Source organism: Lagopus leucura, unplaced genomic scaffold (assembly GCF_019238085.1).
Source record: "Lagopus leucura isolate 7727_CA_CO unplaced genomic scaffold, USGS_WTPT01 Super-Scaffold_100001, whole genome shotgun sequence".
Taxonomy (NCBI): domain Eukaryota; kingdom Metazoa; phylum Chordata; class Aves; order Galliformes; family Phasianidae; genus Lagopus; species Lagopus leucura.
Genome location: NW_024962262.1, coordinates 64,224,114 through 64,248,438, shown reverse-complemented (window position 1 = coordinate 64,248,438; position 24,325 = coordinate 64,224,114). Strand labels below are relative to the sequence as shown.

Genomic DNA, 24,325 nt, shown 5'->3' with positions numbered 1-24,325 from the left:
CCGGAGCGGACGGCTGCCCGCGGCTTGGGTTGGGGTACGGGGAAGTCAGGTCGGGGCCGCTGGGGCGCGGCGTCGGGAGCTGCGGGAGGCGGCGTTGGCTGCCGTGCACCCACGCAGGCGGCGGGGAGAACTTTGTGTTTTGTTTTTGGGGCTCTTCGTGCCGGGGCGAGAGGGTGGGCGGCTTCCAGGAGGGGCTCCTGGTCTGCGTGGGCTGCTCCCGGTGTGAGATATAGGGGGTGTAAATAAATGGGAGCGCGGGTAAAAGGGGGTGCTGCTGTCTCTTGGACGGGCTGACTGCAGCATGATGCTGCTGCTGTGGTGGTTTGGCTCTGGAGGTAGCAGGGCCGTGGTTATGCTTATGGTGGTGTACTCAGCAAGACAAGGGAGGCAACTGTCCCTCCGTACTCAGCACTGGTGAGGCCTCGGTTTGAGTACCGTGTTCAGTTTAGCAGTTTTAGGCCTCTCAATACAAGAAAGACATTGAGTACCTGGAGCGTGTCCGAAGAAGGGCAGTGAAGCTGTGAGGGGTCTGGAGCACAAGTCTAATGGTGAGCAGTTGAGGGAACTGGGATTGTTCAGTGTGGAGAAAAGGAGGCTGAGGAGAGAATCTCTGCAACCACCTGAAAGAAGATTGTAGCGAGGTGTGGGTTGGCCTCTTCTCCCAGGTAATACTGGTAGGATGAGAGGTAATGGTCTGAAGTTGCACCAGGAGAGGTTCAGGTTGGATATGAAGAAAAATTTCTTCTCAGAAAGAGTGATAAGGCATTGATAGAGGTTGCCAAGGGAGACTGTGTGGTCACTGTCCCTGTGGGTGTTTAGGGAAAGGATAGGTGAGGTGCTGAGGGACACCAATTAGTGAGCATGGTGGCGATGGGTTGACAGTCAGACTAGATGATCTTAGTGGTCTTTTCCAACCATATTCTATGATTCTATGCTCTGTCCAGAGTCTTCTCTTGAGGTCTGCAGCAGTTTTCCTCTTTCCCTCTTTGTCCATTTCACACAGATACTAAAAGTAGATAGACTGACCAATCTTGTTGGTGTGCTGATAGGTGCCCATTATTTTTAGTGCTGATATCTACTATGATTGAAATTGAGTAGTAAGTGTTCATTTGTAGGCTTGTAAGATTCACTTGATCGGGGCTGTTCTCAGATGACTTAATAGAAATATGTGTAAAACTTACCAGGAAAGCCTGAGTGATCAGAGGTTGATAACTGCTTGGATAGCTTTGATATATGTATATATATATTTTTTTTTTTTCTTCCAGACTCATGAGAAGAGCACTGCTATCTTCTGTCCCTTGTCCAAGCATATTGTGTGTTAGCATATTTAATGTAAAAAGAAGAAACGTCAAATTCATTTCCTCTTACAATGAGAGAGGAACAGTGTTCTTAAAAATTAAGTATTTCACAACACTTTATAAAGTCAGCCCTTTGTCCTGCCCTGTGAATTAGTGTCGGCTGAGGGCAACGGTGTAAATAATCATCTAACAAAGTGTGTATAGGCTGTCTCATTTCCTCTGTAAAATGTATCAATTTTTACACGTGTTAGTAAAGGAATATGCAACCAGCGTTTGTCTGTCTTTAATCTTAAATCTTTTGTCTTAAGCACGGTGAGATGGATAAGAGTGATAGATGCACTCCATAAGTTGACTGCAGTTTCAGGGTTTATTTTCATCTGGCTCACATCATAACTTTTAATACAGGTGACTGCAGATAAACGTGAAGAGGATATTGTGAGATCTGTGTCCATTTTCTTCTTCTTTCCTAGATCTCATTGAGGCTCCTTCTTTCTGTTAGTCATCACCGTGAGAAAGATGAGTTGAATAGCTGTTGTGAAAACCTACCTTCTTTTCCACCTAGTTTTTGCAGTATGTCTGTGCTGATGCCTATCTGATACCGCTGAGTGACGGAGGAGTAACCCTTTCTAATTGTAAATGATTCTTTTGCATTCTTCCAAAAGGATAATACACAGTTCTTAATGTTGCGTGGTAACAGCTTGCCTCTGTCACCTCTTGAAAGCTACTTACATAGATCTGAAACAAAAGTAAGTTTTTGGTTGAGCTAAGCTGTAGATGCTTTCTCCTAATTTTGATCCTGTAATGATTTATAGTGTGTATTTGAAATAGGATACGTAGCCCCAAAAATATTCTTGGTTGGATGTAGATTTGCATATTTCTATCATGTCTGCTTAGTCATCCAACTCTACTATAGCATGACACATTTTGCTCTAGGAGTGTCTGCATAACACTCTTTCCACTACTGTGAGCTGAAGCAAGTGCAGTGTCTATTGTGCATGTAGTTGTCTCTACACGCATAAATGTAAGTAAATATATCTACAGAGAAGGACTTTATTTGTTGCATTTGAATGACAGGTGACAAGCTGAAACTAAGAGTTGTATATAGCCTCAGATTTTTTCAGAAACATCTGTTGGACTGCTTTTGTAGGCAGGTGTTTCAAGTTACAAGGTAGAAATATCTGCTACTTGTGGTTTTGCAGTGTGTTTTCCTGTCCTTATTATTGTCTTTACACAAACGGGGAGGTCCAAAGCCTAAACTGGGAATTGGTAGTTATCTATGTAATGTGGATTTTCTGTTTACTTGTTTCTGTGAAGGCATAATATAATAAAATATTGTCTAAAGGGTGATGTTAACTGGCTTGTGAAAGACCAAGTATCATATTGTTGAGATTGCATGTGTGGTAATGTCACAGTGGCAGTTTGCACATGGGAAGCAACTTCTTCTACATGGAAAGATGAGAGGGAGTTCAGAAATACTTGTTTAGAGTTGTTTATGCAAATGTTAAAGGTGTTGATTTAAAAAAATTTCCAGAACAGCTTCTTAAGTTCTGCCAAACCTTGAACTCCTTCAGAGTTACCCATGTGAAAGGCTTTCAAATTAAATATGCAATCTGCAAATTCATCTCCAGTTTAAGGCACAAAATGTTAGACCTGATGCTGCTCTGGTAGGAGGTATTGTGGTACAAAGTATCCTTTATGATCTCTTATTCTGTGAAGGTACATAATCTGTCAGCAAGTCCTGTGCTGTGTCAGTCAGTGCTTAAAAGATGGCACTGTAGTATCAGTGTCCAGAAGACTCCTGGATGCTGAACCTTTTTTATTGTCATGAGAAGCTGCAATCATCTGGCAAAATTCAGTGTGTAATAAGATGGTGAGACAAACTGTAGTGTTGCTCATAAACGATACAGATCAAGATTGTCAGGGAGTTCTTAATGTTTGTTCTTTTTCTCTCTTGAAGGATAAATTATACTATACAGATCACTCATGGTGAGTCTCAGTTTCATGTCAGAGTGGACCTAATATTTCAGTGTTTGTGCATCTCCTTGATTGTGACTTCAAATGTTTCTCCTACTTCAAGTGCTGTTTTGTAACAGCCAACATATCAGTACAGTATCAAAGTGAAGAATTTCATCCCCAGTAAGTTTTTGTAGCACAGCTTTTTGTTCTTAAGAAGCAATTGTTCTTGGATTCCAGTGGGCTTTATTTTACCAGGGCCTGAATTTGAAGTAGTGGTATTTGAAAAACATCATTAATGTGTTACCAGATTCTGTCCTGACATAACTCTTTCATAAGAAAATTACTTCTCCTTTCATTCTTTTCAGAAGTCGTATAAAGCAGTAAGCAAACAGTAAAGCTACAGAGTTAAAGGTCGTTGTGCTATAGCAGTGTTTGGTAGCCTATCACAGCTAGAGTGTATGTTTTGCTACTCAGTGTATGCTTGCTGGTGGATAATTGAGAATATTTTCTTAAAAATATTTTTTTGGCTGATTACATTCAGTCAATCATGTTCCGCAGTCAATATGCTTTAATTAAGTGCTTGCAGTCAAATGAAATTGTATGTCCACTGAAGTGGATATTAATTTGAAAAGTGGATTGGTTTCTGTGAAATCATAGTTGAGTTAAGGATACTTTTAGAAAAAAGAAAAAATACTAATGCTATCAGCATTTGTCTCATGTATGAGGCAGAAAAAATATGGATACTTTTCTAAAATGTTTTCAGTGTTGACCGTTCAAATTTGGTGAAAAGATCCCCAGCCATGCTCGTGTTTTAATCTGGTTGAGACTTTAAGCTTTCCTTTTTCCATTCCTTGGTTATATTTGGAGGTATTTGTCCTGAAGTCTCATCTGTTAAAGGCATTTTTACTGGTTTACAATGTCTTAGGCTACTGAAAATAGCTTGTGAAAGGCTTCTCTTATTCTTCATGTGTCATTGAATTTGTCACACTGTGTATAAAACCTTGAGTGTGATTATTTCTGTTCTATGGGGAGCTTGTATTGGCTTAACTCAAGCATGAATGTTTACTCCTAACACTTGGAAGAGTCAGGGATTTGTTTTCTTTTTTTTTTTTTTTTTTGTATTGAGCATGCAATAAGTAATAGTGTAAGAGAGCATAGAGGGTTGTTCTTTACCTGGATTTTGTGCAAGTTTTGAAAGGAACTTAAAATTTGCCTTTTGTATGTGTGTTCTTGAAGATGAGCTTGCAGAAGCTGTGGGCTGGGTGCTAGAACATTGCTGTTGTAATGTGCTTGTTTTTCTTTGCTGAAACTCTTTAAGATCGTCCTGATGGAATGGTGATTCTTGCTATTGTCGGATCAAAAGTGACTTATGTAGTTAAGGCAAAGTGGCAATTCTGTGCAATTTCACTGTTCTTTCACAGTTGTTCAGAAAAAGGTTAATAGAGTATATTGTTACTAACTAACATTTCTATGTCAAATATCATCTTTCTTTCCACTGATGCCTTGAAGGCATTAAAACCTCTTTTTTTTTTTTTCTTTTCTCCTTAGCAATTTTACAAAAATGCCACTTGTACAAAACCAGGTTTTTGCTTCTGGGTGATCTGATGGTGTACAGATGTGACTTTAATAACCTGGGCATTGTTGGCTGCGTTTTAATTGAACTCATAACACTCAGATTTTAAAAAAGAAATATTTTAATGCTTTTGTAGATTGATGTGTGTTTGTAGCTCGCTATCAAGTGGGCAGTATTGGGCAACTGTTCTTTCAGTGAGGATCTCTGCTTTGTTTCCTGCTGTTATGACAACACTGTGAAAGAAGTGGTCATAGAAATTTTCTTACTTTTTTTTTTTTTCATCAGCAGCAATGATCTGTGCAGTAATTTCAAAACAAATCTCACTGCTTGTCTGCAACTGTTGCATGTGTTCTGAGTTTATGAGCTTTTGAGTAATTCCTTTGGGTTGATGTATCTAGTGTAGTTTCTTTTACTTCTGTGCTGGGGATACTAACCTTCAATGTGTACCTGTTCCACTAGCAGGTAATGACAGTGAGATGAGACTCTGTTCACGTCTTGATTCCTTTTGTGTTTGAGTTTTTTCTTTTTTTTCTTTTGCTTTCTTGGTGTGTCCAGTTTACAGGAAGAGAGGTCTGTGAGAAATAAGTCTCTAAGTTATCTTCTGCAGTGGAATAACTTTTAAAATGTCAGAGTGACCCTCTAAAATGAAATCTACCTCTTTGCTTCTGAAGCCCTCGCTAGATAGAGCAAATGCTTCTTTTGCTTTAAAGAAAGTTCCAAGTCAAGTAAATGTTCCATCTGCCAATCTTTTTTTAGATTTGGGAGCTAAGGTGAATGAGGCTGAAGAAAGCCTTCAGCCTAAGAGACCTAAGTAAGGTCAGTTTTTTTATCAGTCTTCAGAAGTGACCTTCTACTATATTGGAGAAAAAAGGAGAGAGAGGAAATTAAAGGGTCAGAAAGTAAGCGAAGCTGTGTTGAAACCGGAGTTTCATCTGTGAAGAAGGGTTCCATGAGAGGGGGAGTTAAAGTTGTCCTTTACAGAAGTCACTAATTCTTCCAGTTTACCAACTACAGAAATGAAACTCTCTCTTAGCAAGTTTGGAGCAATCCTGCTTGATGTTTATAGCACCACTGAATGGATAACATCTCCCTGTACTGATGTGGACATTGAGGGATCTTCACTGATCTTTCAGTGATCACTGTCTTTCCTGTCGTTGCTCAGCAAGACGTTGGAACCAACTGCACAGGCATTGCTAGTAGTGTGACAAAAAGCACTTCTGTTTCTGGAGGAGCCACCCAGTCACTTGAAAGCTGCTTTCCCTAAAACTCAGACCGCTTCCTGTAAAAGTTGTAACAAAAATGCCTGACAGATCTCTGAAGAGCATATGTTACCCAAGCTGTGATCTAGGCAGGGAGAGGACGGCTTGCGGTATGTGTGCAACTGAGGTCTCTGCTCTTCATTTGCAGAAGTCCTGGTGCAGTTTGTTCTCATGAATGGCTGTTAGCAGGAGGTCAAGAATTAGTTAGCATAATTGGCCAGGTTGTTAAGTCTGATGGATGATTTCCCTCTTGGAAGCAACTGAAAAGATAGCAGAAGTGCTCCTACTTTTCTCATATTTTAAGTAATTCATTTTTTCTCAAAGGGAGCTTTCTGCATGGTATTTCTTTTTCAGGACTGAGAGAAAAAGCTTTTTTATTTTATTTTTTAATTACTAGTCTTGTATGCATTGAAACCGTCCCCATGGGGGTTGCTGTTTATGGACTTAATATTTGTAAGAACTGGATGGAGGGACAGTGGTGTTAAGGAACTGGCAGGAAAGTATCAGAAGAATTTGCAACTCTTATCTTGCATAAATTCTATTTAAAACAAAACTAAATAAGATTTTCTTTCCCCCTCCACTGCATTCCTGTTAAAGTCTACATATTTTTAGTCCTTCTTACTCTTTTTTTTTTTTTTTTTTTTTTTTTTTGGTTTGTTCTGTAATGAAGTCTAACAAATTGCCTTAATATCTCATAGTTTCTGAAAGGTATGAAAGAATTGATAGAATACTATAGAAAGAAAAGATTAAAATGTTTATCATGGTCTTTGATTGAGAAGGAAGGAAAAGTAGTTCTGACTCAAACGTTTTTTTAGCTCTTGGTCTTATTCTCTTGTATGTGGTAGGATATAAGATCCAGGGAGTACAGACATGTCTTAACAATGAAAACTGTTCTTTTCTAACAGTGGCAAATTTCTGTTTTGGGGATACTCAGAATAAATTTGCTTGAGTGTGATCGTTGGTGTAGCTTTGATAATCGTATCCTCTTGTCCATTTGCAGAGTATTTGTTTGAGATTCGTCAGTAGCAGTTTATAGTAAATCCCCCTGGTATTTCGAGTTAATTTTTAGATACTATTTTCTGAACTATGTTTATATACTTTTTTTTTTGACCTGTGTTTTTGCTATCAGTAAAAATGCTTATGGTGAGTGCCACGTGCTTATGTAAGCTGCACTCATTTTTAAGTGAAACTATTTATGGCACAGGCTATTTAGTCTGCTCAGAAAATGAGAATTCCACATGCTTTGGTTGGAGGGGGAATGCATGTAGACTCGCAGAGAGTCTTTTGGTCTCTTTTCCTGTTTATTTTGTTGTTGTTGGGTTGTTTTGGGTTGTTGGATTTTTTTTTTTTTTTTTTTTTTAAGTCTGGAATCTTTTTCTTCTATCTTTGTTTTTCAATGTTAAATGTTGGGCAAATCATTTCTAAGTATTGTAAAATGTGAATTAGGTAAACATTATATAATTGTAAATAATCTTAATTATTATTGAACTGTAAGAAGTTGCAGGCAATCAGAAAACTGACCATGATACTTCTGATTATTTATTTGCAAGTTATGTTATCTAGTTAGAATATCCTTGTTGGTGTGTGCATATAGCATGACAGAATGGCTATTCAGTAGACAGGTACCCATTTGTTGCAATTGTTGTGGTTATTTCAGCAATATCTTAAGAAAATGGTGAAACAGTGGAATTGCAATTGTATTAAACAGTGTTCAACTAGAGTTCCTGTGGATGTTATTTGAGTCAGTGACTATGGAAAAAAAAATAATGCTTAAACATGAAATGAGCTTACTAAGTTGCAAACTTGAAGATTGAATTATAACAGATTATAGCATATGTAATTTTATGAAATATGTTAGACATGATGGATAATTCCTGAATATTTTAAGGTAATTTTAACACTTGCTATTGAGTACCTTTTTAGCAGTGATATTTGAGGCTTGCAAACATGCTTTTAGGTGTTTAATTCTTTCATGACTCTAGATTAAACTCATTTCACTTCTGTGTATCTCATAAAAATACTGACATTTTCCCAGCAATATAGTTTGTACAGTTTGTCCCCCTGTGTAAATTATCTTCTGTTCTGTGATTCTTGATTACTTCCTTCTCAACTCACCTGGGTAGATAGCTATGACCACAATAAAAATCAAGCTAAGACCTCTTCCTGATTCTTTCAAACAAAAGAAAACGATCACTTGGAACAGAAAGTTTTAAGGGAGCTGGAAGCAATCAGCCCCTCTGCAAGCTTGGCTTCCTGGCTTGGCTGAATGTAGGTCATTTGGATGTCACAGGATACTGACTGCTCTATCACTTAGCCTTGTAAATAAGATTTCTACTTATCAATTTTCTTCTGTGTCTAAAACACTAGTATAACCAGTCAGTCACATCACTCTCTTCAAACCTACAGCAACCATGAGGTGACAATCCCAAACAGACAGAAAGCTGCTACAAGGAGTGAGAAATGTGTGGCTTTTGCTGATCTAATAACGAAATAGTCTCATTTGTTGCCCTGCTTTCTGTCTTACCTAAGGAAGGAGTCTGCTTCTGAGATACTCCTGGCCAGATCTCCTCATGATAGTTTTGGTCTGCCTCTTCTCACCCACGGCCGCCTGCCTCTGGCCCAGCGTTTTGTATCTATTCCTGCATAAGGTTTCATGTGCTTTTGAGATGAATGAGGGAGCTGATCCATGTAGTGTTTGGTGTTTGTAAATAAAAGCTTTGCTTCAGTAATCAGTTTAAGAATCAGTTCGCTATTTGATCTTCAAAATCTGTTCTTGTGCATTGGGAGGAGTAAGCATACGGGAAAAAGGAGAAGCAAATTCTCTTTCCAGAATTGTTGTATTAAAGTTGTTATGAAACAGTCAGACCAGACTTCCTATGTGATAGTTGGCTCTTGTGCAAGCACCTAAATTCAGTTTTTAGCTTGTGCTATAGTATTTTGTGCTGATAAATACTTGCTGAGACAAAGGGTTTTTTCACTCCAGAACTGAATTCCTCAAATTATTGTTTTGTAGCAATTGGAGGCTGTGGATGCCCCATGCCTGGAGGCATTCAAGGCCAGGCTGGATGTGGCTCTGAGCAGCCTGGTCTGGTGGTTGGTGACCCTGCACATAGCAGGGAGGTTGAAACTAGGTGATCATTGTGGTCTTTTTCAACCCAGGCCATTCTGTCATTCTATAATGTTTCCAGAGTTCAGCAACAGCAGAAGCCCATCTCCTTTTCTGGGATTTTTCTGGGGTTTTTGCTGTTTGCTTGTTTGTTCATTTTTTGTTCTCAGTTATGATAACACGTGCTAGAGAGAAAATAAAAACATTTGGATGTTCAGTATTCCTTTCATTTAAAAGTTAAAGGTAATCATTTGAATTTTAATAGTTGTTTGCTGTATTATGTTGTTAAAATTATTCATGTTATTAAAAGTCCTCGTCCTGAGTCCAGTTTAAAAACACACGTCATTCTTGACAGTGTTCAATTTTTGACAGCTGTTATGTAGTAAATATTTTGGTATAAAGGAGTAGTCCATAGTGTGGTGCTTGAGCTTTCTTTGTATGCACTGTGTGGCTTTTTTTCTTTTTGAATCAGTTGGTCTGAGTGCATGTAACTGCATGAAGAAAGTCTTTACTCTTATGCATATTTAGAAGTGTGTTGATTGTTAGGGCAGTGACTCACTAGGATTATTTTTTGTCTCTAGTTTTTATGTATGTGGAAAGTTGTTCTGATTGAAGTGCGTGATTGGTCATGGAAACACGACAATTATCAGGCAAAGTAACTGGTATCCTGTATTTGGGTGTGTATGTACAAAGAGTTCAGCTTATATTTTCTTTGCGAGTTTTCACAGTGACTGTGAAATCTGTTGAATAAACTTGAAAATCTGGCAAAATGCATAGTAAGAAGGATAAGCTGTTCACTTAACAGAGAAGAGAATTAGTGGCCATGAGTGTCTGAAGAAGTCATTGGGGCTGTTTGGTTAAGTAGGGTGTGTGATTATTCACACTGTGATTTCAGAGTCAAAACAGTAGGTTACAACATTAATTTTATGTAATTTTGCTTTTTCAGCTCTTTTGCTTCTGAAATCTACAAATGTGCAAGTGATAGGATGATAGCTTGCACATGGTGGCAAGCTAAAAGAAAGTAGGTTTAGGTTAGACGTGGGGTGGAAATTCTTTACCTTGCAGGTGGTGAGGCAGTGGAACAGGTGATCCTGAGAAGCTGTGGGTGCCCCATCCCTGGAAGTTCAAGGCTGCGTTGGATGGGGCCCTGGGCAGCCTGATCTCTAGAGAGTGGCAGCTCTGCCCACAGCAGTGGGGCTGGAACTAGGTGGCCTTTCAACCTGAGCAATTACGTGATTCATGCTGCTTGTTTCTGTGGTAGACATTGTTGATTCTTGGCTGCAGGGGAATACTGGTGGCAGTGTGTTTGGCTGAAGAGAGGTGACTGCAAATTATTTTAAACCTTGGATTTTCCTGATGCTTTGGCTTCTGCTGTATACAGGACTACACTAGTCTTGTGGGCAATTATGACACTGATGTTTTTTCGTCTGCATCCTCAGCAAATGATGCTTTTCTAGGACTCTAGGGAGTTAGACCAAGAGACCTGGCTTTCAGATTCAAATTCTTTGGATCTAAGTAAACAGCTGGATATGTTCCATGCTGTTTTGCTCTGGAAAACATGCATGCTGCCACTTTAGTAAAGTAAAGAAATAGGGAGGTTGGTTAAAGAACTACTTAGACACTTAGCATTTAAGTGAAGAAATCACTAAACCACACCAAGTGAAAGACTTAAGCTCTTGTAGCTTGCATCTGCAACTATTCAAACTATTGGTTATCTGTTTCATTCTGGTATTCTTCCGACAGTGAGTCGCACTAAGCACAACACAAATTTTAGAGTAGTGTAAGGAATGTTTCAAGCAGTTCTTTTGCTATTGTTTTACTAAGTTATCTGCCAACCTAACGTTGAAGAATGGAGAGGTCTGACACAACAGAAACAAGTGTCACATTCAGAGAACACACCTACCTTGAGATGCTGGACAGCACCATATTGTTGTAGCAAAGTGAAATAATCTAAACATCTTGAAGAATAGAATGTGTTAGTAACAATTTTAACTTTGAACTGTATTTGAGCACCCCCCCTCTTTTTTTCTTTCTTTCTCTAAAGCAGGATTATAGGGATAACTTCCTCAAAGGGAAATGAAATCAGAGCAGTTTATCCTACCAGCCTTAATGGAGTACAGTAGGGAAGATCAGCATGAAAACAGTGTAGCTTTAGAGACGTACCGATTGCTGTAAGTGTTTAACATGCATGTTTAACTCACATTTGGAAGAATATTTTTGATGTAGAATAAATGTAAGATATTATAAAAATTGAAATTATGAATGCAGACTATCCTGGTAAGTTACTTATTTTACTAATACTGGAAGTTTCAGAAAATGCACTTTATCCATTTATCTTGTATTAGATTCTTTCCCATAGCTTGATTTGATGAAAGTGAAATTTGCTCATAACTTTTGCCATCAGGCAGCCATGCAAAGTCAACTGCTGAAGGACTGGCTACTAGGAAGGGAACTCTTTCCTTCTGATGTTTTCCTGTAAGCCTAGAGGTGTAGAGTGACATTTGTTTAAAATTTTCTTGGTAAAACTCATGATTACAGACAGAGGACTCAAGCTGTATCATCACATAATTGGCCTTTTTATACTCAGCTATTCGTAAAAAGTCATGCATCCTCAGCCAGGAATTGTGTTAATCTTATCTTCTGGCTCTGAAATTTTCTGGCCTGGTACCAGCCCAACAGAAACAAACGTGGCCTGACTGCTAATAACCTGTCTTTGCATACAGTGTCAGGGAATTATCAAACTATACTGCAAATATAAATTTTCTTGACCTACCAAAGTCATAATGTGTTTTAAATGAGAGGCCAAGCATGGTCTTCAGAATCTCTTCATGCTGGTATGTTGCAGAGTGACTGAAATTCATAAAGCTTCTAATACAGAGGCTATTGAAATGTCAGAAAAAATTGGTTTCCAATCCTATGCTCTGGCTGGAGCACACAGAAAAGCACAAAAGTTATTTGCAATGGGAAATTGAATGGGAAAGTTATTTACAATGAGAAATGGGAAACATCATTTGGGAAAAAGTTCAGCATTGGTTGCTGTCCTTTTAGTGCTGCCATCTGTGGTCTCTCAGCATGCCTTTTTTTGATATTAAAACACCTGATTTAGTGCCAGTCTCTTTGTATGGAAAAGGATGCTCCAAAGCTTGAATCAGGGAAAGCTGTTGGATACTGTTCAAGTCCTTTGAAGCTGTACAGTAATTTTGGCAGGGATGCATTAGTGCTTTAAGATGAACAATTCTATTCACGGTCTGATCTTTCCATTATCTATATTGGTTTTCCTGTTTATGACCTGTGATTAGGGAACAAGAGTGTCCCAAGTATCTAGACTTCCTTACAGAGATTTGCCACTGAAGCAATTCCACAAATAAGACACCTACAGCTCTATCTGGGTGTTGATTAGTCAAACGTTACCCTGTACTACCAAGATTTCTCTCTCTGATAGCTGGGGTATAGAACTTGCTTAGGAAAACTCTTAAAGCTTTCCATCCACCGGACTTATTTGTATCTTGTTAACATTCATTATAGAGAAGGCTGAAGAGGAGGTAGAATGAAACTGCTGTTTTAGTGAAGGAGTGAAAAAGGAGTGCCTTAGTATTAGATATTTGTTTGTGCAAGACCTGTTTTCTTTTTTTTTTTTTTTTGGCTATGGTCACATTCATCTGTTATCTTAAGATGAAAATTATCTCAGCTTATCCCCCAACAGACTTTCTGGGGAGATATCTCTGTATACAGACATTTTAAAAGGTTTGATCAGGAGTTTTATATGACAAACATACAACATCTGGTTCTATCTATTTAGGCATATAAACGCTGGAAGACTTGCCTTATTTTAAGGTGTCTTTTCAGTTCCACTAGAAAATTGGGCAGAGCAGGTCCTCATCTGCAACACACACTCAAGCATCTGCATTCCTATACGTGTGTATTTATAATCATATCTATACATATGCTTATACTTATTATTGTATTATAATCACGCAAAAATGAAAATTAATAGGTAAATATAATTAATGTGGTGCTGCATATTATGTAATCTCTGGCATGGCATCTCTTTGTGACACTTTGAGGGTATTCATGCAAAGAGTTTGAGTGCATCACTGAATGGGCAAAGTCTTTTGGTTTCTTAACCAGTTCTCCTGCAATGATGCAAAAGACAGGCATGCTGAGCGACTTCTCCACTGTAGTTTGTAGCAATTAGATGTGTCAAAGAAATTCCTGCATTTGGGAGGTGGAAACTTAATTAAAAACTTCAGAAGTGGACATTTATGTTTTCTGGTGATCAGAGAGTTCACGTTTCTCTGCACTGTTGTTAATCTTTGAGCTGCTCCGTATAGCCTCTTCTCTTCCATGTTTTTTCTTTGTCTGCCCCCTCCCTATTTCTGTCTTATTTTTTGTTCCTGTTTGTGTGTGCTTCTCCGCTTCCCTCCTCTGTTTCCTCTGTGTAGAGTCATATCCTCCATTAGCGTGTGTTTGCTGTGGCTCCTGAAAGGAGATTTTCTTATCTTCTCACTTGACTGCGTATTTTTCTAATCTAAGATTTTCTTCTACTTTCAAGTGGCCAGAGTGAGACAGGGCTAGAAGCAGGCAGGCCTGAAACAGCATTCCATTAGAGTTTGTAGCACTTTTTTCTCTTTCTGCTTTGTAGTCTTTTAACTGCTCCTCTGGATGTAAGAGTTCTAGCAAATACAGTACATAGGCAGCATTTATAATAGATGTTGCTCTTGACATTATTGTCAGTTATATGAGCTGATTATAAGACAGCTCATTTAAGTTGAAATTAGTGCTAGTTAGTGTCTTGTTTTATCTTTGCATGAAAAGGAGTATTCTGCACAAGTATAAATATGTTTTTCCATCAGTTTCTTTGTGGTGTGGTGGAATGAAAAAGTTTGAGGGTGGTGCTGTTAAAAAAAAAAGTTGTCTGCATTGTGTCCTGTAGTGTTCTTATAGATGTAGTTTTCAACAGAATAGTCTTTGAGTTCAACTGGTGTACTTAACACAGAATATATTCAAGATTTGTCATATAGAAACCTCTGGGATACTTATCAGAAGACTTCTGCTCATCTGGTTGTTTTTAACTGTAGTTTATGACATTCTTGCTATTACCTCAGTCAGAATTTTGTTATGGCTATTTCAGAAGCAGTAAACTGATGATTTAGGTAAAACAGTTGACTTAGAACTTTTTTAAGGTAGAAAGAAGAGAAAATGGTTGAAATCTTAACTTCATTGTGAAGCTTTTTGCTGTGAGCCACGCAAATAAATCAAATAACTGACGCTATACCACTGAAAGCATGAAGTGCAGCCATGTGCCTTTGTGGAACTAAAAGCAGTCTCAGACAACTGACCTGATTATGCAGCTTTTACTCTGCAAATGGACAGTAGCTTCTTTCAGATTTCTTGATAGCAGCTCATTTACGTAGAGGGAATCAAACGTTTTAGTAGGGAGGAGGCTGAGGAACAGTGAAGGTGTAGAAGAATGAGGCATTTAGGTTTATTGTTTGAATATCAATTTGCATGTGAAGCATTTGATTTCTGAATGTGGTTAACTCTAATATATCACTGTTTGTTGTTTGTGGGGTTTTTTTTGTGAGACAAAGTGATACACCGGTATTTTTCAATTGCAGCTGTCTTGAAACTTCTGGGTTCGGTGAATGCTTACTATGAGCGCCTGCAGAAAGAACAGTTTTCATTTTGTGGAAGTCTTATAGGAGGTCTCCTTGTGTTTTGACACGTGTAAATGCATCTTACAACAAAGCTCACTCAGAACGTCTTACAAGCGAATTCAGTGTGGCCATCCATTTGTGATGCAGGAGCAAGAGTTGATCTGAAAATCACTTGTTCTGTGTACGAGCTGTTGAGCATCTCTTTGGCTGGAACAGCATTAAATTCCTCTGGTTGAGAGAAATGCTGGATAAAGTCAAATTGGTAAGCTGTGGGTAATTCTCCCTCTATTGCAGTACTCCAACATATATTCTGTGAGAAAATTTAATGTCACTTTTGAGAAGAAGGCTCACTTTCTGGAGTAATTGTGTATTAAACAATGTTCCAATATTTTTTCAGTTTACTGGCAAAGTTTCAGCATAAATCTTGGCTTTCAGTAGCTGTTAAACTTGGAAGTAGGAATAGCAAGCTACTTCAGTGAACCCATGGATTTGTAATACGCTTTTTTCCATACTCCTTAGTACGTTTGATTTAATATATCCTCTTAAGGGAATATATATCCTTTCTGATTCATTTTGACTCTCAAAGTAGGACGTAACCGTGCATGTGTTATCAACCACGCAGCATTATCAAACTGCTTTTAGCAGGGCTAACGTTTGGAGTTTGTGAATTAGGAAATCTGTGAACTGGTTTACCTCAAGGTTTTTTTCAACCACAGCCAGCCTACAGTTCACAAATAGTCAGTAATCACAGGTGATATTTCCTTGCGAGATTGTCAGTCTATCATCCTCATGGCTTTTGCTACTAATGTCATAATTATGATCAAGACTATCTTTTTGCCATACATGTTCAGTTGTGCTTACAGCTTTTAGTTTCACCTGATACCCTGCAGAATGCTCCTGGGAAGTTTGTATTTGCTGCTTGGTAGTTCCATTCCTAACTGTATCGGTGCATTGAGAATTTGCTCTGTTACACTTATCATGTAGTGAGAGCTGCATCCAGTTGCTTAGTGGAGCAAGAGAACCATAGATATCTAATAAAGCACTTAGTAATACTTAGTTGTTAATAGAATTAGTAGCCAAGATGCTTGCTTAAAGGATGCTTGCTAAAAAAAGTATCACTTTAACGGTTCTGTAGACTTCTCATTATCATTCAGTTTTTACTATCTCCTGCTGCAGTGTTCTGTGGAGTACCAATAAGTATACTCCACTTTGTGGAGATTCTACTTCTATATAGAGAGATTTTTTATTCCTTTTCTTTCCAAAACAGTGGAACAAGTAAGTTCTCCAGTTGTCAGAAAATGATGCTGCCTTACAGGACAGAAATTGATTGTGAGCAAGGCCATAAAATAACTTGTGACTTGTTTTGAAACTGTCGGATCTTTGCAGGAAATACTTTTCTGTACAAACTAAGTCCTTTTCCACCTTGCAGTGTGGTGCCTATTGTTTTTGTTTCTTTGTTGCAGACACCATGGCAGGTGTTTTGTGGTTTTTTTTTTTTTTTTTCATGCCTTGTATGGGAGATGTAAGAGGAAGAACAGTAGATAGCATCTAAATGGACTGGTGTTATCTGGTGGTTTACAAGGATGACAGACCATAATAAAGAGCAAATAATAAAGTAAAGCAAATACCAAAGTGCACAGAGCAGCACAAGACGTATCTAAGAGGAAATTGCATTGATTATAGCTCCTGATTTTTTTTTGTAGCAACAGATGTTGTTAACGTGCTTGCCCATGCCTTATGCTTTAGTCCTATTTCGTGGCAGTCCCAGTGTTGTGTGTAAAAGATCTCCTCTATCCTGGTTTCTCCTGCCTTGAGATTGTATGTTGCCCTTTGTGCAATGAAGGCAAGCTATGTTGCATCTCTGTGTTCCTCATCTACAGAAACTGTTAAAATTGTTTTCAGTTGATCATTGCCTACATTTAAGCAAAAGAAAAAAGAAGCACAGAAAGAATGTCTTCATTGTTTTACACTCCTGTTTCATCAGTGTGAGCTAGCAGTATTGTTGTCGTGCTTGCTTTAATGAGTTATGTTCCATCTTGGTATGCATGGCTGTTGTAGGCCATCAGGTGACACACCTGTGTAACTGCACAAGGAAATGGAGCCAAGAAGTTGCAGGTGAACTTGCGCAACTTCACCATAGTGTAAGAAACCAAGTGGTCAGCAATTTGTCAGCTCTATTTTTAGTTTCAGTTTGCTATAAACTCCTTTGTATTTCCCACTGCCTTCCTGTTATCCAGCTTTTGAATCTGTTGATCTTTTATACTAGTGAATGAATGTTCATAAGACAGCTTGCCAAACTACTCAGTTGTGGTTTTAGTAACTTAGTCACTTCAGATCAACTGACAGCAGCAAGCTGAGCTCGGCTTTAAACAGACTACTTTTCTTTTGCTTTTGTTGAGCTTAATACATCTTTATGAACTGATGAAATGTCTTGAAGTTGTGCATTATATTTATTTCCAGCTCTGCTTCCAGACTGTGAAGCAACATACTCCAAAAGCTGTGATGTGTCTCACACTGTAAATAAAAAGCATCTCTGTTACTAATGATCATTGTGATTTGTGAGGTGTGAGAGAAACTCTTCGATATACGTAATCCTAAAAATTAATTTAGGTGGACTATTGTGGGGAAAAGTAATTCTTGGCTTTTGTGATGCAGTATGGTTTAACAGTGTGACTTTGTGCCTGGACAAGAAAAAATGCTGTCTTGGCAGTGCTGTAATAGTTTAGTTTTTTTCATTTCTGAGATTTTGAAATATTTAAGCTAGTAAATCTTCATGGTTGTCACATTACCATAAGAGTATTTGCCTTGCTTAGCTAGATTGGTGACAGCTGTGGGATGGGTTACTTGTTTTAGTTCATTAGGATAGTTAAATGGAAATTTAGTGTATAAAATTGTTCATTTTATTATTCCTATTAGTAGTAGTAGTAGTAGTATTAGTAATACCAGTATAGTATGACAACTTTAAACCATTTATAGTCAGTTTAATATTCTTCTGCAAACATTTTTTATTTTAAGATAACTGTACTTCCAGAGGCTGCTCAAGGATTAGAGGTGTGATTACATGATTGCATTTGCAGCTGGGTCACATGCCAGGCATGTTTACAAGGCCATAATTGAGTACACATGCCTGTTGAACTGTAGGTATGTGTGGGATGGATGCTGTTAAAATACATATTTTTGTAATGTTGATCCTTGGTGTAAAGAAACTCAGTTTGAATGATCTGAAAACTTTATGGTCTTTTCTTACGCAAAGCGTATTACTTATTGGAAAAAAAATTGTTGTTACTTGACAGCTTTTCTACGGTATGTCATTGTTGGAAGCACCACTGTAATTGTATACCTCAGCATCGCCTTCAATGCTTGAGTAATGAAATACAGAAGTGGAATAGGGATGTGATCGCATGCCATTGTAGAATTCACTTGCCAAAACCACATTTGTTTCTTAACACCATTAATTTGTTAGGTAAAAACCAAGATGTATTAATTCGTTGTCTAATTCACTGCTTTCTAAATCTGTGAGCTGAGCTAATTCCTTTCTTGTCTTCTCATGATTTACTATTGACATGCAGTGTCTGGAGAGTATTCTAGTCTTTGAAAGCACGTAACCAGTGGGGTAACAGAGATGAAGAAAGTATAATCATGGCAGTAGTACAGAGCTGGCCGCCTGTGATCAGCTGCTCCTTTGTCATTTTCAGAAAGACTGCTTGTGCAGAATAATACTGAGAGGACCATGGGGTGATGACTTGGAGTTGGAAGCAGAGTTTCTTTGGTTCTGACCTCTTGCTTATAGTGTACCTTATGAGCTGAGCTGCCAGTCAGCTGTCTTGCAGCACCACAACCATGTTCTCTAATTCCAGTATGGTCAGAAAGCTGTTGTGAATGAGTTGTAACATAGTGCAGTGAGACTGATCTCACTGCTTTTTCATGCTGCCTCGCAAACAGTAAATTTTTGGCAAACTTATAGGATGGAAACCAAAGCTGCAGATGACTCTGAGGTCCAGTGATTTGCCTATAGCTATTCTGGAAGCTAAGTTGATATCTACCAGTAAGCAATCTACATGTAGGGTGACTTCTTTCAAGAAACTGTAACAAATGTATAATTCACTGAAGAGTTTTTAATTTAGTTATGCGTCTGCAAATAAAAGCTTTACAATTCTTTACTAGTAACACAATCTCTGGGAACTTGCCCATGTTTTTTATTCCCAAATAATAATAAAAATGCCTTGCACTAAATGCTGAATTTGAGTGCTGAAGATGGTGATGTTTTACTATTACAAGATGTTGGAAGTTTTTCGCCTGGGACGTCTTCACCATCTTTCTTCTAACTTAGGTTTTAATAAAGAAACTTCTGGAAAGTAGGTTAATCTCTTTAGTGCACCTTAAATATCTTTGTTTATGGTAATAAGTCTCTCAGTGTTGGGAAAACGATAGGTGATTTAGAAAATCTGTTATGCACTGAAACTGTTGAAGGTGATCTCCACAGTTCAGTACCTGGATGACTTTTGGGTAGGTTTATTGCCATACATCAGACATCTTGAATTTAGGCAGCTAGAAAGAAATAGTCATGAAACAAGAATGTAGATGTTTTTTATAAGCAGCTGTTGTTTCTAGTTTTGAATGCTTTTATCTATATTAAATATATATATTTTTTTATTCCTAAGCACTCTATGTGCTAGAAGCTTGCCATGTACTTTAGTAATACTACTTTCATGTAGATTAAGTGTAATAATCCTATTTTTTCATGTGTGCTAGGGTTAAGAATACTGAGTTTCTCTAAAAGGCATTTCAGATTAGAGCAGGGTTGGTTGATTTATTTTTTTTTTTCTTTTTAAGATGGAATAAAATAAGTAAGGAAAATGCAACAACAAAAATAATTTCAAGAACTGTTCTTCATTTATCATGACCTAACAGAGAAACATGGTTTGAAATTATCTCACAGGTTGAAATCATCTCAAGAAGAGGGAATGTGATACATAACATATGCTCAGAACTTCTTTCCATTTAACAAACTGTGGTGAGTTGAAGGGCTACATGCCATGTTCCCACCCTGCTGCTCTGTCACTCCTCAGGAGTAGGGAGAGAATACAGTGGAGGTGCTTGTGGGTTGGGTAAGGACAGGAAGATCACTCAACAGTTAGTATCACGGGCAAAACAAACTTGGCTTGGAGAAGATTAATTTATTGCAAATTAATAATAGATAGCAGTGAGAGAAGCGAATTAAAAACACTCTTCCTCTCATCCGCCCTTGTCTGCCTCCTCCCTCTGAGCACTTCAGGGGAACAGGTCAGTCTATAATGTTTTGTCTCTGCTGCTCCTCTGTGGTCACACTGCCCCTGTTCCATGTGAGGTGCCTCTCATGGGATGCCATCCTTCCTGAACTGATCCCCTCTAGGCTTCTGATATGCTGAAGCTCTCCCAGCACAGCTCCACGGCCCATTCTTTGGGCACTGCTTCACACAGATCCCCAAGGGTGGCAGATCCTCCAGCCTTGAGCTGCTCTGGATGGGTCACTGTTCCCTGCCAGAGACCTGCTCCTGTGGAGACATCCATGGGCTGTGCCTCCTTCAGGCCTTATCCACTGCTGCCCCATGGGCTCTTCCATGGCTATATGTAGAGATCTGTTTCACACAGTGCCTGTGGGCTGCAGGGGGATGGCCTCTCCTCTGTGCGCCTCTCCTGCTCTACAGGGAGCTGCTACTGTGTGCCTGGAGCACCGCCTGCACTGCCCTTGGTGCCTGAAGGGCTGCTTCTCTCTCATTTCTTACTCCTCTCCCAGCTGCTCTTGTGCAGCAGTTGTTCCCTTTACTACTCTCCCAGTGCATACCCAGCGTTGTTCATGGCTCAGCTCTCACAGTGGTGAGTCTCGTTGGAGCCCCTGGATTGGCTCTGCTCTGACATGGGGCTCTGGGCTCTGCTCATAGAGGCAACTGGGCAGCCCCCACACTGCCATGTAAGTACAATACATAAATGCATAAGTACAACAGATTTTAAGTGTCACTCAGATTTTTATAATTCAAACTAGCACAACTCGTTGTGTAAAGTTGATCTAGCATAGCTTTGAAAAAAAAAGTGCATTTTAGTGAAGTCGTTACAAATGAGTGTGAAACAGCAGTTTTTCATTTAAAGATAACTATATTTTTCTTTTCAACATAATCCCATTTTTCTTTTTACTTCCATTTTCTTTTTGTGTAAAAATAAACTCTTGTACTAATCTAAGTTAATGAAACTTCGTTCTAGAATTTGATATCTTATTTTGCTCTATCAGTCCCTGTTTTATCTTTTCAGTTCTCTATCTGTCCAACATAAAAAGATGTTGGACAATGCTGAAGATGTTATGTATGCTTATTTTCTTTTTGAATAGCGATCCATATCAAATATTAATTTTCTATCTGATATTAATCTAATATGAATTTTGTTCTAAAGTTTCTGTAGTTTAAGAATTTGGTGTTTTGCTGTTGTGTCCACTGAAATTTCATGGTCCGTACTCAGGTTCTAGCAACGTTCAGATAAAATACAGCATTCAGCTTTGCTCACTTTCTCTGAATCCTCTTCTATAGCCTGGTTAAGAGCCTCTCAGTCTGGTGCAGGTGTTTAAAAGAAGTGCACCATGAACACTTAAGTAGAAAAACACACGTATGTATTACAGTCAGTACACACTGCATTCATGCATTTGGAATGTATACAAATCTTATCTTTGATGCTTTGAGCAACAGTGGTGAAAAAAGGAAGAAAAACAGACTACATTTACAAATATTGGGTTAAATGTACATAAATGCCATTCAACAAATCTGATTTTTAACTGTCAGCCTGCCTTTGATTAGAAGTCAGAAAAGAGGAAAAATCAACCTACCTAACTGTAATTAATCTTGTTTTCTCATGATGTCTTTAAATGGTTAATTTTTTATAAACTCGTTTGTTCACTATTGTGTTTTGGTTTGGATGTAGTTTTCTTCAAGGCCCAACTGCTATTCCAAATGTTGAAACAATTCATTTTAAACTGATGAGTCCTGCCTGAGAAACTGTCTCGGATAACCTTTTTTCTGGAATTTCACTCAGTCATGATTTCAGTTGCTACACATATTGGAGCTGTGCAGTGCAATTGCATTGGAAGTGCTGGCCATCACGTAATTTATTAACTTTAACACTGTATGCATATACCTAATTTATTTTGCAATTGGATCTTGTTAGTGATGTTTATTTTTATTTTAGGCGATTTAGTTTATAACAGTAGTAATATAGATCTCCTAAATGTATTTTGAACACGTCGTGGGGTGCAATGGGACTGGAAATGTTGGTTTTTTTTCATTCCTTCTTTCAGAGGAGATGCGTCAGTTGACTGATGGAACTGTGGACTTCAGTTCATTTTCTCAGCTTATAAGACACACAACTCAACTTTAGGGAAAAAGATTTAAGATTCTGTCTTCCTGTGCATAAAACTTGATCATATAATATGTGTTAAAAACTGATTGGTGAAATTGCATAGGATGGGAATGGTGCTTTGCAAGATCCCCATTTTTACTTTTGGCTGCCAAGGTCATTTATGTCTTACCACAGCAGGGCCAGTTCTGCAATGTCCTTTGATGTCATTGCTGTTGTAACTGCTGTGTACATGGCTGAAAGTAAATTCACATTGCTAGGATTTGAGTATCCTCAACTTACTTTTGGAAGTTGTAGGTGAAGTGACTTGCTTTCATTGTGTCTTTTGAACTGCTCTGTGAACTTTTGGTAATTACAAGGCTGGTAGTGTAGTGTACCTCAGCGTGTTCCCAGTCTGTGCTTGCTATGAAGGAGATGGTTTGGAGAATTGCTTTTCTAATCTCTTGTGACTCAGCAGCAGCTTGTTGTATCCATTCATGTCTTAGTGCCATTGTCTGCACCATGATGTTAGCCACTGGCTCTCAGCTCCACTTGCTTTTGCATTTGAAGAGAGACATGATGCTCTGATGATACAGTGTACGTTTATTGCTGTGTATCTTAAATCAACAAGATAATTGAGATATCTCACTGTTTTTCAAATTGGAGATGTATGATGTAACAGGTGTAACACTGGATACTAGGATGGATTGGATGTAACAGCAGCCCAACCATGCGTGTCGTTCAGTAAATGACAACGTCATTTAAGAGCTGATGACATACATACTAGCTGAATGGTGGAGTGGGCTTCTATTACATGTTCCTGATGCTGTTTTGCTCCTTTTCAATACAGGAAAGTAATATTCCAAAAGAGTTGAGGGGAAAGAAAGAAAGGTGTGAGTGTTGAATATTCAAAATACCACACACACACACACACCCCTCTCTCCCCCAAAAAAAGGTATTTTTACCCTGAACCTGACATTCTGTATTTCTATGAAGATGTATGTTTTATCTTCTTGTTTGTGAGACTTCCTTAGTAAAGATGCAGGGAAGTGTTGGGAATTATTATGTAAAGGTAGACATATGTTTCTGACTTCAGCTATCTGATGATTGCTTCTGTGATGGTGAGCCATGAATGAGAAAACCATTTACTGACTCAGATGATTTTTGCCTTCTTTTGGTATTGAAGTTCAGATGGTATCTTTTTGCTCTACAGTACGAGAATCCTAAAAAAGAAAGAGGTTGGCTTTTGTCACTAATCGTGTTAGTAATTAATATAGTAACTGCTTTACAAAAAAACTTAAATGGTTTATCATAGTCCTAAAAAGGACTTATTGAATTATGTTTGACTCCTTTTGTGTTTTGCAAAAAATGCTCCCGACTCTTTATATTTGTAGCAATGTAGAAGTGTTTAAGTCCCATTACTAAAAAAATATTTTTGGGTTATTATGCTACTTAATTTTTCAGCCTTATTTTTCTGACCTATTGTAAAGAACAAAGGCATGCATGCTTTGTGACCTCAATGTTCTGCAGCCTCTCCAGATTTTCACTGGGAATAAATTTGTGACAGTTCTGTTTTGTACAGGTCAGATTAATTTAAGCCATGTCTGTGTGGTGCTGCAAGGGAACTGTACAAAGACCTGAGCCAGCACATTTCAGTGAAATGTTATGTCGGCAAACCTGTGCTAACTGTTTAGTGATTAGAATTTGAGAAATGATGGTTCTTACCGTTATGTTTAAGCCATTCTCTCTCTGTATATATCTGAACCTATAAAAGTGCTAGTCATTTATTTATACATGCAACTGGAGAAAGGAAGGAAAATTGTTGCAGTAGCTTAAAAATGTATATACCTTTTTCTTACAGAAAATGCCAGAAGCCTCAGAAGATCATAATCATTGGAAAGTCTGTTGACTTCCATTTTTTGATAATCTGGAACTTCATCCATCTGGCATGGCTCAGGGCAGTCAACAACTCGATGTGCAGGTACTCCATGATCTCCGACAACGTTTCCCTGAGATCCCTGAAGGGGTGGTATCTCAGTGCATGCTACAGGTATGATGCAGAGTTTTAAAGAGTCTGTGTAGTTCATTATTGTAGTTTGAAAACTTTCTACTAGTCTACT

The 24,325-nt window shown here is 38.3% G+C and overlaps 1 protein-coding gene across 4 annotated transcripts in view; it reads left to right on the top strand.

Moving 5' to 3' along the window:
• Window positions 1–24,325, top strand: part of TAB3 (TGF-beta activated kinase 1 (MAP3K7) binding protein 3) — a 42,132-nt gene that overhangs the window by 194 nt on the left and 17,613 nt on the right. For all 4 annotated transcript variants that reach the window (XM_042867194.1, XM_042867193.1, XM_042867192.1 and 1 more), the window contains exon 2: window positions 24,067–24,255. In XM_042867194.1, the coding sequence (XP_042723128.1) occupies window positions 24,154–24,255 (102 nt within the window). In that variant the 5' untranslated portion in view covers window positions 24,067–24,153. The remainder of the gene's footprint in view (window positions 1–24,066; window positions 24,256–24,325) is intronic.